We start from the raw sequence: 13,272 nt of genomic DNA, 5'->3' as shown, positions 1-13,272 counted from the left end.
ACTGTAGGCCGGGGGTGTCAAAACTACGGCCGGCCAGATGATTTCATCCGTCCACGAATCAAAATTCCGGCACATAGCCTATGTAACAAATGTTCAGATTTTTTTCAGGAAATACTTCCATGTTGATCGACCCCATTATAACCACCCGACTGCAATGCTGTAGCTTTACTCTAGTTATCACTAGTAACAATAAGTCGGTGAAATTGACATCCAATTTCAAGAAGTTCAGTTCAGAGTTTTATAGAAATATGGACCGAAAAGTAGTCATGGAAAGGGAAAATATATTAGTTGCACGAATATATATTTGACATATCTATGGACGCACTGTGGTGTCACTTTCGACCCAATAGGTCCCCAGACATGACAATAACAGGATTCCCGATGTAATAATAATAAACCAAATTCCAACGTCCGCATTTTCAATTAAATGTCTTGTATGTATGTATGTAACTCCAACGCATATGCAGGGATAACGCCAGACTTCGACTGAATCAAAGGGAGCATAGAATATGCCAACTTATATCGTCATTGCTGCCACTGTTTAACGGTTATGAACTGTATACAACAATTTTATTGTTTGCGAATAAAGGTGTTGCCACTTGCTACTTTGAAAATCTCATATGAGTGTTTGTTTGTTTGTTGAGCCGCATACGATAATTGCTCAAGTTGTTCACCCTTCAAAAGGTATACTCACAACAGTATGTGCTTCCAAATTGATCTTGGGTTACTAGTTTATATGCATAATTGCTTATCTTACTTTATGAGGATCGTGGATTAATAGTGATCACATAATGTAGGCCTAATAAGAGCAGATGAAATTTTTCTCCATTTTGTTATTTTATTGTTTTTGATGAGTTTGGGGGCGCTGATTCGAAAACTGTCAGCAGTTTTTGCTATCCATGATCAAGATACTAAATTTGTGTGCATAATCAACCATGAACCATTTCGAGTATATTTGTATGAGGCGACTGTTGGCAACTCGCTATACACCGCATCTGCTGCTACGATAGCCAGGTTTACGTAAGCCAGGTTTGAGCAACCTGTATTGTATATAGATTCATTAATTTTACTTTTCATAACCATTATTCATTTTGTTACAGTGCAATGCACTCATATCATCATATCATCATATAGGATAACGTTTCATTATTAGTCTGGTCGTCGGATGTGAAATGGCTTTGATGATGAAAGAAGTTGGCATGACAATCTCAACAGATGTCAATCAGTTGGAATCTGACATGCATCAACGTGAGATAATTTTACCCGGGAGATGAAAGTGAGTAATTCTAAAGTTATCATTGTACAAATGATTTTGTTAAATTGAAGGCAAACGATCAAATCCGACATCATTAGTGTTGGGGTGTTTTGAAATGATAAAAATTATTCACAACAAACGTAATCATTAATAACGATCTTATTTTTTTATCTGTAATAACAAGTATCAACACATTGGGACTGCAGACGGTAAAGTTTGAATTTGAATCGTTTCTAACCCTAGGTATTTTTTCGTTATCATCACAGGCATGGATTTTCTTTGGATCAGAGTCAAGCAAGTTGCAACTTTCCAGCAAGTTCACCAAATATCATTCAAGGTGAGTTTTATTTGGCAGCATATTTTCAAGCCACAATTAGGATGAACATGGACATAATATTACTATAACATTACAATAATAATGACGATATCCGGAGGTTGTCAGTTTTCAATTGACTCCTACACTTAAGTTACTATCCCGTTTTATAGAAACCGATTGAACCGCAAGTGACTGCTAATAGAACAATTGATGTTGGCTAATAGCTATCCTTGCCCGTGCTGCATGTTCTTGAAACCCCGTTGAAAAGCATACATTCATGCATGTATCTATATTCATTAGTGCTGATCGTGATCGTGGTTAAACTCTTTTATGAGATACCTGTACTTGATTAAATCGTTGATGTGACATTGGGCACAGGCCAGAGTTTAATGAACAACCAAATCTTCCTAAATTGTATAAACTGGCACTGTGACGTCTCTGTAATGTCGTAAATAGAGTAGCAAAATACGATCTTTTCGAATACTGAGATGATACGCTCCTCGCAACTGAAAGTTAATCTATCAACGAGAATTATAGTTTCGATACTGATTTCCATTATGGAAGCCATGAAACGTTGATTGGCTGTGTCGCAGCATACGAGACATAGTACAGAGCTACAAACGTTACTGGAAAAAACACATAATTCCGTAGTCATGATCATCCCATAACATTGTCACAAAGTGCAATGAAATCAGTAGACATAAAGGGTACATATTTGAACTTTGACATATTACGTTCTGTTATGACATCATAATGAGTAAAACTCGAATACTCGACTCGAAGCATAATACGTAATTCAGAATCGAATCACTCAGGTTCTCGATTTTGTCTAGCCCTCGTTGTAAAGATGGAACGAATAAACCAAAGTGAACCACTTCCCTGTGGGCACCAACATATTTTCTACACCAAAAGTAAGTAATTTCTGACATTTTTGTGCTCTATACAGTTCAAGGTGGCTGATCGAACCACTGTTCAATTTTAGTGTTGAAGTCTATTTTATCGGCTGTGTAATTTTGAGATTTTATTTCAGGCTTTGGTCACCCGCCGAAAGACAAGATCTCAACATTGAGATTTCCAGGAATCGTGATGACTTCGGGTGAGTTTTTGTGCAATTTTGTGCCACAACCAGAATTGGTGACAATATAGAAATATATACCAAACATTCTGTCCGCATGTAGACAATATCAGTTTTAAATGAATCAAGTGGAATCCCGTGAATTTTCATACCAACATGTTATCTTCCCTAACATCAGCGCACCATGAATTTACAACCTACATAATCCTACATCCAGCATTTACTCGTTGCGAACTGACAAAGAAATCATGGATATCAAATATGGCTCACTGATTTCCAGTAATTTTGGACGGGGGTAAAGCCTTTTAGTGGTCGCGAAATAGTCGCAAAAAAACAACTGATTAGAATGTTAGGTTGCCTAAAAAAATGCTGCGCACCAAATTTGGCTCAATTCCTGCCAGTAGAAGTCGAGGCAAAGTCGATTGAAATTCATCAAGGTATTTATTGGAATTTTATTTTTTTGCCGTGAACCTCATTAAATATTGAGTTGTCTACTGAAAGTTGCAAAACAGATTTGAAGCAATTCCAACCCGTAAAAGAGAAGTTAATTGAGTTTTTCATTAATAATTCCGTGATTACTCACCATCAATGCTATTTTTGCAAATCTAAAACTTTCAACTGCGGTAACTTTGCTTCTACCAGCTTGAATTGAGAAAAATTGTTATGCATTGTTCTTTTAAGCAACTTAACAATTGTATGGCGTTTACAGTAAAATATGAATAAAAATACAATCATTTCCATAATTTCAATGGCTCTACGTCGGCTTTCACTAGCTGGAATCGAGCCAAATTTTTGTGGAGCGATTTTAAGGCAACCTAGCAATATAATCAGTGAATCCTCGGAATTCGAAAAAAAAGTTTAGGCTATTTCTAAACAACCCCAGTCTGCATGCATGATCAGAAGTTGTCAAAGTAGTCAAGGAGGTGCATATTTCACTCAAGTAATAGTAATAGTATTGATTTTCCAAGCAACCAATAAGATGCCTACTTCAGGTAGCAGTAGAATTTGTGGTGTTTCAAACTACTGAATTATATAACTAGATTTGAAAACCAGTCATAAATACACTCTCGAAACCAGGAGATATCTATTTTAACTGCGTAATGATTCGAACGTATCATGTAATAGCCTCCAGATTGTTTCATGTTTCCCTAGAAACAGAATCCCTTTTATTCCAGAGTCCCCCTCATTCGGGAAGGATTCCTGGCCCACCACCGAACTGGTCAGGATCGACCCAGCAACGTGCGGTTATCAACTAGAAAGTGCTCCAGGTCCGACCGTTGGTGTTGGTGCCCACAGGGAAAAGTCGGTCGATCCCGATGTAAGCAGGTGAGTGACGAATGTGGGTGAAGGTTGGGGTTGAATCGAGATTGCTGTTTCGTGAGCAGATATCAAGGTATTCATCGCTGCCACTCAAATAAGAGGCTAAGCAGTGTTGTAAATTTCTACTCAAGTAGGCTACAAGTAGAAGTAGGAATTTCAAAATTAGTGAAAAAGTTAATTATTCTAGGCCTAGTTTGCAAAAAAAACTTTAATGGAAGTAGTTTGAAATTGTTACCACTCGAGTAAGAATTGCAAGTATCACAAAAGTTTTTCCCACGAGATCCAAAGTGTAACGAGCAACTAGTTTTTCCTACAAATCTGTTCAGTAGAAGTGTAAGAGTGGAAAAACGAGCCACTGGAGGTAGTTGTAGAAGTAGAGCAAACCTACTTAAGGAGATTTGAAAAGTATCTTCCTAGATGGGATGCCAAAATAAGTGCAGGACCCACGGAAGATGGCGAATTTTTAGAGGTGATGTTGGGATTAAAATTTAAATCTCATTATTGGGATTTTTACTCCTTAACCCCGAGATTAGCAAAGATACAGTAATTCACCGACGCAAAATCATGTCATCGTTTGAGCGGTTTCTGATTATGATCAGTCTTTTTGGCCTTTCTATTCAAAAATTTGCAGTTGATCCGCAAACCTCAACGAAACAGCCCGTTACAGCAAAAAGTTTGTATCAATAGGTCGACCCATTGACTACATGGCTTGCAGTCAATTAAAATGAGCTGGCAGAGTTTGATATCATGTCTCTAACGCCCGTCCGGCTGATGTAACCTACAAAGTTTCATAAGTTATGAAGCAAAACTGCTTCAGATAATCTACCCTAGTTTCCAATATCACAAATTATATTCACCACTGTTATATTGTGATCTGGTAATCCAGAGCTCTAATTAGTTTCTTGCATTAGAATTTCCGATAGGTTGCAGCCGAAACCCATCCCTCTTCTGATTATGATTTTATGGATTCAATGTATTATGTTAAATGTGGTGGACAAGTTTTGAGTGACCTAATGGTGTACCATTACGAAAAAGATTGAAGACCACTGGCGTAGTTCATTGTTGTGTCATAGTTGCAGTCAGCTTATATTGTAACGCTGTTTTAAGAATAGAATAAGCGCTACTTGAGCTCTGATAGATGCTTTCTCGATATTCAGGGATTTCAATAGAGTTAATCGCGGGATCGGGATCAGAAATATACCTTGAAACCCCGTGATTCCAATACTAATATTGACTGACCCCCTACTGTATTTTGCAGATCGAGGAGGACGTGAACCGGCCCAGTCCTGTTCGACGTTCCAAAGCGAGTAAATATTTGGTGGCTCAGTCAAACGAAAAATTCGTAAAATTCAAACCCCAGACTCCATCCCTGGGTTGCAGGTTGTCACGACGACGGAATCTGGCACCAACAAAATTTCAAATTTGACGAGGGAGAACTCATTACGAAAAGCGCCTCCTTCACTTTGTCGACATCTAGTGACCAGGCGAAGCGCACTGCAGGCCCCAAGTAACAGACAGACTTAGACAACGGGATAGTTTTAGTTGACTTATTCGACTAATTCGAGGAAAATGCCAGTAATCTGACTCTAAACTAATTTGGGAAATGTTCCACTTTAATTTCTGGATTTCCTGTAAAGGCTACAGAAAAACTGTATAGTTTGAAACGAGCCAAGCTTGCGATACATACATTTGCCATTCTCGTGCTCATGAAAACTTGCTATGATTTGATATGAACTGCTAAGCCTAAACCTGCCGTATTGCTGCCGCCTAAAAGAAGACTGAGGACGAGTGGTGGGTCATTGCATATTTGCATAATGGAAATTGGGCCACGGCTATGAAAAGGACAAGTACCACTGCTTTTCGCAGACATGTTAACCCTGACTATTCGCAAAGCCAAATATGGCCTCTCTTGACTTAGGGATGAGAGCAATTTAGATCGCACATTCTAATACTTACTATGTAGGCTACAGATGATTGTACAGAAGTTTGGATTCTTTCGCTCTAGTTACTACAGCTAGTTTGACATCTTCACATTGCCTCAGTGGTTTGGATGGTATTGAGCTGTTGTTTGCTGGACCTGATGCTTTGGAAGAGCAGGTTTCTATAAGTATATCATCACTAAATTTTAGGCACGACTGGTGCAATATTTAACAAACACAAACAGTGATTTATCGGTATTGACTGGTACCGCGGATATGATCACGACGATATTCGTGTCAGCCGCAACCAGGGTAAATGGTTATTTAAATGAGATAATGAACCAGGTAAGCTAATACGGAATGTATCTTATGTGCAAAAAGGAACAAGTAGGTTGAGGATCAATAACTGAGAATGGACAGTGTACAAGCTTTGAGTAGTATTTACTCAGAAGAGAGTCCAGGAATTCAATGTCTCTCAGCCTTTGTCCTATCTGTTGCTTACAACTGCGTAAGAGTAAATTCTCGTCATCTTCAGCGTAATGAATCGGACATAACTGGGTTTGTTACTTGTCTACTGTTTGTAAAAATAAACTGTATTGAAAGCACGAGATTGGGAATCTAGCAAGTTATCGACCTGATTAATATGCGGTGAACATTCCGAACCCGGGAGGGCAACTTCTCCGTTCGGCGGTCCGGAAATGGAAAAATAAAGTACTTGGCGGGCCGGATTGCTGAATCGATACATCAATCGCGTCTTTATCCACCTATACAAGGTACAAATCGTATTTAATACAAACTTTGAGCGTGAAGCATAGAGACCAAAAACAGTAGTCAATGAATTTAGTAACGTACTTCAATAGCTGTTAAAGTCAATCCGTGGTCGATACAAGTTCTTTGAACTCTCTGGCTGCATGTTGGACTTACAAACCCCCAGTAAAGACTGCACATAAACATATAGGGCAGGGGCGGGCAACTTCTTCAGTCGACGGGCCGGATATAGGAAAATTAAATACTTGGCGGGCCGGATTGCTGAATCGAAACATTATTCGCCCATTTATCCACATACACAGGGAATAAATCGTATTTAATGAATGTATTTAAAAAGTGACGAAAACAATGTGGATTTGAGAACAGCATTGTCATACAGGCACCACCATGTTTTCTTCTCTCTGATCGATCAACACGATTCAATCCCTAATTAAGATTTGAAGGCGTTCGATAAGTCCGGTACCACAAATTCACCAAGATATCTCTTCATTTGAGTTTAGTATAGGGTTGCCAACCTTTTTGCCATTCACGGCCGCATTTCGACTACTCATGTAGCCTACGGCCGCATTCCAGGCATATAGTCATAATGAACTATCTGGACGCCAAAATCGCGCCCAGCGCGAAGAAATTTTGCAGATTAATTAGGATCTCTCAAAAAATCGGGACTCAATTTGTAAATTCAAATTGCATGTCGACGGCCGCCAACACATACGGTACTAATTGAATTACTTATCCACGGCCGCACAAATCTCCCTTCTACGGCTGCAGGTTGGCCACCCTGGTGTAGTAGGTGATGAGATATAGCGCGGTTGTTCAACTGTGTGGCCTATTTTATCTCGATATTGAATTCATGCGGCCCGCGACCTCTACGAAGTTTCAAAGTGGCCCACGACCCGTTTCGAGTTGGTGACCCGTTTCGAGTTGGCGACCCCTGGCATGATGTCTTACAAAAGCCTAGAAGTGTGCCGTGCTACAAGTCGACGGTTACGGAATCAAAAATATGAAATATCGGCCTGTGTAAATGACCATTGTAGTCGACAAACACCATGATTACCACAAATGACATTCGGGTTAACTACATCGTAAATGCCGATAATGCAAGTCTTCTCGCTTCGACTAACGTACGAGTAAGCACCACCCTCGCTCACTGCGCAGTGCGCATACATGTGTATAATAACATACAGTCACTAAAATTTACGTTCACGCAAGTAGTAGGGAATCTCTGAATACTAGGGCCGCGGGCCACATTATCATTTAAGACAGAAAACTGTCCGCGGGCCGGACAAAATCCCTTCGCGGGCCAGATCCGGCCCGCGGGCCGTATGTTGCCCACCCCTGATATAGGGTCATTGGAACGAGGCTTGGTCTTAATTGTTAGGATAATGTTGATGGTCGAAAACGTTGGTTCGCGAGTGAATGTAGACGCGGGCCACATTATTGTTAGGGCTGGGCACAATGATTCGAGTACTCGAATCTGAATCGAGTATTAATTTCAATGATTCGAGTCGAGTAGAAAAATACGATTTTTTCGAGTACTGAATGTGCCTTTGTAGATTTCGTGTACTGACTGTTACCTCGGACGCTGATTATAGCGCGTGCGTCTGATTGATTGCTCGTTAATTATTAGTTCGAATCGTGTTGTTTGATAGTCGTGAATATTGTGCCTCAGAGCTCGTGTGACCCGTGGAGAGAGAGGTCGTTGTTCCGTTGCAGTTGTGCCATTTTCTGTTTTTGCATCTTTTAAATATACTTCTCACACTGAAATTATACGTTTCTCACCCCCGAAAGTTAATTTATCAACGAGAATTATAGTTTCGATACAAATTTTCACCGTTGAAGCCTTGAAACCTTGCTTGGCGGTATCGCAGCATACGAAACACATCGTACAAAGCTACGTAGGGTACTGGACGTGGCACATTTCCGAAGTCATGATGATCCCTCAACATTGTCACCAAGTGGAATGAAATCGGTATGGTCGAAAAAATACCAAAGTATCTTTTATGAGATGGATAACAGGCATTAAATTCTTTGTGGTGGCATAAACGGTACATATTTGAACATTAACGTATTGCACTCTGTTATGACGTCATAATGATTGATACTCGATTACTCGACTCGACTCGAAGCATATTGCGTGATTCAGAATCGAATCACTCAGGTACTCGATTTTGCCCAGCCCTAATTATCGTATGCGACCGGAAGCTGGCTGCGGGCCGTATGTTGCGCGCCCCTGATTTAGAACAACCCAAAGTCAGTCTACTCTACATAGAGTGTGACAGTGCCTTCCTCTTCCCTACATCCACGGATATCTAGAACTAGCTCTAAATATCCCTCTCTACATCGTCTAGTCGCAGTCTTGTGGTGTTTTGCAATGATAAAAATATTCATAAACTGAATAACTGTTGCTGATAGCACAAGGTTTGCCGCGTCAGTAACCGCAATGATCAAGATATATATCATTGGTGGTAACGGCTACACTGCAAATGCAAAAACTAATTATGCGTTAGATCAGTGCTTTTCAACCTGTGTGACGGTTCGCACTTGTGCGAATGAAAAAAATTGCAGTGCGAATGACGAACATGGTGCGAACGGTGCGAATGAAAATCCTGGATGAGTGCGAATGACGAAGGTGGTGCGAACGGTGCGAATGAAAATCCCGGATGAGTGCGAATGAAAATCGTGAATAATAATTGCTTTTCAAATAAAAATAATACGAAATTCAAGGGCAGTGTAACTTTAGTTGTTGCGACGCAATTGTAAAAACTTGTTTAACTTACGACACACCACTAGTCGTAGCTCTCACAAGCCGTAGTGAATTGATATTTTCGCACTATAATTATTACGTAACCAAAACCCTGGTTTGGAAGCTGGTGAAGTGACAGACATATAGCATAGGGTTACCATATTTTGGTGAAGCACTCTTCAGCGCCCACTGGCGGATTTTAAAATGAGTTGTAACTCATTGACCGTCAATATGACGTCACACTAGAAAAGCATTGTCCATCGACTGTTTTGTATACACTATACAGGGATGGAGTGGAACATAGGTCATGGATTGGGCCATCTGTAATGTGAGCCCTGGTGATTGCTACTTGCTAGGGTCTGCAGTAGATTCCTCCACGCGCCGGATGAAATCATCTGGAGGGCCGTGTCTGGCCTGTCAGGATTGTGTTTGGAAGTCCTGCATACTGTTAGGTCGGTGGGCTATCTGTATATGTGTTTTAATCATATCCGAAACAACATTTTTCTCCTCCCCCTCTTCCGCCCAAAAAAGCACTGATCTTGGGCCCACCATAGGATAGTCGATGTAACTTGTTGGGCACTTACTATATACATTTGGCTGTTAAATTTTATGCATGAATTGTGCCAATAATATTGATTCTTCCATATATTAGGCTACTATAAAATGCACCACCATGTTGCACATCCGGCGATTTCCAACCTTCTATGGTCGCGACCTCATTTTCCACTTGAAAATGTTCCGTGGCAAAGCTTAACATCATCGCGATCCCCAGATAAATGCGAACGACACCAAGATTTGGAACCACTGTTTGTGATTGAAGCATCCAATCGACCTTAACCAGCTCCAGGAATATACCATCAGCTTATAATTGCGATTACAATCAGACTTATTTTGGTAAATGATGGTTATTTATATTACTTTTGATTGCATTTTGGAGAGGGTGGTGTCTGCTGCCATACTAATATCATTATACGTTGCATTAACTCGCGCGCGGCGCGAAGAACAATTTTGAATACCATAAATCTGCATGAAAATATAATATTGTTTATGTTGATTTACGAAAAACTTTTGAGCCTGCTTCAAGCCTTCAAAATTCCGGACATTTAGGCATATTTTAGAAATTCCTCCCGGACGCAGATTTTTCAGTGAAATTCCGGACATGTCCGGGAAATTCCGGACGTATGGCAACCCTAATATAGCAACCCGTCAGAGGCTGGGAAAATGACGTTACATTCACTTTCTGCTCACTTTCGCTGAACAATCATCAATACTTCCGTAATACCTGTTCGATTAGTGCTAGGCACGAGGACAGTAGTAAATACTATCATTACAGACTGCCATTTGCAAGTTACAGTAACGCAAATTTTAGCCTTTCAGGAGTTATTAAAGTATAGACCGCAAAGGGTATAATTTTGGGTCGACACGGTGCCAGGACTATCTGTCTGCTCGGCGTAGCCAGCCGAAAAAAGGGGGGGTTGAAATAAAAGGGTGGGTTCGATTTTTACCGAATTTGGTAATATACAGGGCCGTAACAGCACTTCGTCAGCCCCCCAAAACGTTGGTCCTGTGCCCCTATATGGTATAATAAACCGAACTTCAGTGAGCCAGCACTAAGCGCGAAAATTCATGATAAAATCGGTCAATAAGATCGGGAATTGCATATATATTGCTATCAATGTCTTGTCCTCTCTGCTCACGTAATGAGATTTACCGGTAGACCTGAGTGAGGTGTCTTAGAAACTGTACAGTCCGTAAATAATGATTGAACATCTTCGGGCGGGCGGACCCGTTGGTATGACTTCGTTACATGATGTTATTTCGTGACCTCCTGTCTGCTATATCAAAAATATAGAATCGCTCAAACGTACTAGACTGAAAGATCACACGGTTTCGGATTGGTATTTCTTCACTGGCATATAATTTTTTCCTGCAGGATTGTATTCGTCTTGTGTGTTTGTCTAGCTGCGATCGTTCTGGCACACTTCTTGGAGTCGCATGTTTCATGGCCTAAAACGTAGTTATATGTCTTTGTGCTTCGTGCCGCGGTAATGGCCAATTCCGATATGCCCATTTATATGAATCTTGCGTATTTTTTCTTGGGGGAAGAGCACCCAATAATCAAGATATTTGGCGACTTGAAATTGCGCCTAGCGCGAAATATTTTTGAAAATATTACATATATTGGGTTTGAGGTGCGGAAGTTACGGCCCTGGTAATATAGCATCAATTCATTAGGGTTAAGCACATGCGTAAATAACGATTATACAACATCCTCGTGTTGACGATAATACGCGTATTATCAGCTTGTCGACGAGTCCGATAGAGCTGGTAATTTGCGACTTCCTGATCTGTCGTGAACAATTGAATACCCGCGCTTATCAAGGCATCGAAATATAAAATACGCGCGCTGACCAATGCGTCTTACGTAGCCCCGGCCAAGGTATGGTAGGCCCAAGAAACGGTAGTTAGGCTAGCGATATCTTTCGTATACTAGGCCTATTGCAGATGCGATTGTGCAGGCCAGCGATGATATCGTGCGCACCAAGCCAATGCAGATACGATTGTGTAGACCAGCGATGATATCGTGCACACACGGTCAATTGCAGATGCGATTATTCAAGCCAGTGGAACTAGGCTTGTTGGAGACGCGATAAATCAGGCTAGCAACGATTGCCGAGCGCGCGGCAATCAATGACCTGATTTTGCAATTATTTCAGCGGGAGATCGTGTCACTCGTGTCACGTTACATTTGCAGTGCAATGCGCTATGACGAATCTCGCTAATTGGTATCACGCCTGTCGTTATTTGGCCGCGCGCAACACTGATAACACGACTTATTGAATTGCAACCGAGTATTAGGGTCTGAAGGGCCATTTGAAAAGGATGGGGTTTCACGTTTAAGAAGGGGTTTCGCGATTCTAAAGGGAGAATAGCACATTTTGAACAACGTCGACAATATTTTCAAACAGAAATGAATTTCAGTACTGGGCGTTCTTATGAAAACAGATCCCGGGCCGCAAAATATGACATCGCGGGCCTCATGCGACCCGCGGGCCGCGTGTTGGTGACCCCTGCTTTAAGACCTGACCATCCATGCACTAGTTAACTAGTAGAAGGGTTTCAGTGAAATAGCTGAAATCAAAACGAGCGAAAATAGTAGCATTTTTCATGAGACACTTGATAGCTTAAGATACATAGTAGCCAATTTGTTGCACATCTGAGCAAATAAATGTATTTTTGTCTTATTTTTGTATATCAATATTCGGTTAGTTTGTGCGAATGAAATTTATTTTACAAAAAAAGTGCGAATGAAGCTCAAAAAGGTTGAAAAGCACTGCGTTAGATGACACTGACTAGCTACATGCTTCGCTGATTTCGTTTCCAAACACGGAGTGAAATCAGTGTGATCTTTCGTGTTGCTGCTATTCTACAACCAATCTTTGTGATATTCGGTTGGAGCATGAAACAGATGCGGCCGCCACTGGAAAATATCATGGTATAAAATGATTTTACGGTGTTCCAAAATATAATTTACACTACGGATAATCAACTCGATCATTCGCGAGGCGGTGGTAATCGACCGCAATAATTCTTTGGTTTCGTGTCAATACAGCGAATAAAAATTAAAGTAAATCGATGAAAGAAGTTTTCATAACTGCATTTTAACAGGGATGCCTCTGATTTTGGACTGTTCAGTGATCACCTTGTGTGTAGTTGAATTTCCTTTAATTCATACTCGTGACCTTGATATACGTATTATGATTCTTTCAACAATCAACAGGCATTACTTGAGTTAACTAATCTTTACTTCAATAACAGTGCTTGACTATATTATAATAATCTAGGATAATTATATACTGTAGTTGATCGACAATC

At 40.5% G+C, this 13,272-nt stretch overlaps 2 protein-coding genes across 2 annotated transcripts in view; both read left to right on the top strand.

Moving 5' to 3' along the window:
* LOC145457593 (kelch-like protein 6) overlaps positions 1-1,018 on the top strand; it is a 74,948-nt gene extending 73,930 nt beyond the window's left edge. The window contains exon 2 of the mRNA XM_080335916.1: positions 626-1,018. The gene's annotated coding sequence lies outside the window, so the exon portion shown is untranslated. The remainder of the gene's footprint in view (positions 1-625) is intronic.
* The window catches only part of LOC145456733 (kelch repeat and BTB domain-containing protein 3-like), a 120,243-nt gene extending 113,753 nt beyond the window's left edge, over positions 1-6,490 (top strand). The window contains exons 5-6 of the mRNA XM_080334975.1: positions 3,822-3,972; positions 5,225-6,490. Coding sequence (XP_080191101.1) covers positions 3,822-3,972; positions 5,225-5,392 — 319 coding nt within the window. The 3' untranslated portion in view covers positions 5,393-6,490. The remainder of the gene's footprint in view (positions 1-3,821; positions 3,973-5,224) is intronic.
* Positions 6,491-13,272: the final 6,782 nt, after the last annotated feature.

This window comes from Botryllus schlosseri, chromosome 1, assembly GCF_051294905.1.
Source record: "Botryllus schlosseri isolate E-star chromosome 1, Bs_hap1, whole genome shotgun sequence".
Lineage (NCBI taxonomy): Eukaryota > Metazoa > Chordata > Ascidiacea > Stolidobranchia > Styelidae > Botryllus > Botryllus schlosseri.
This window is presented reverse-complemented; position numbering and strand designations above follow the sequence as displayed.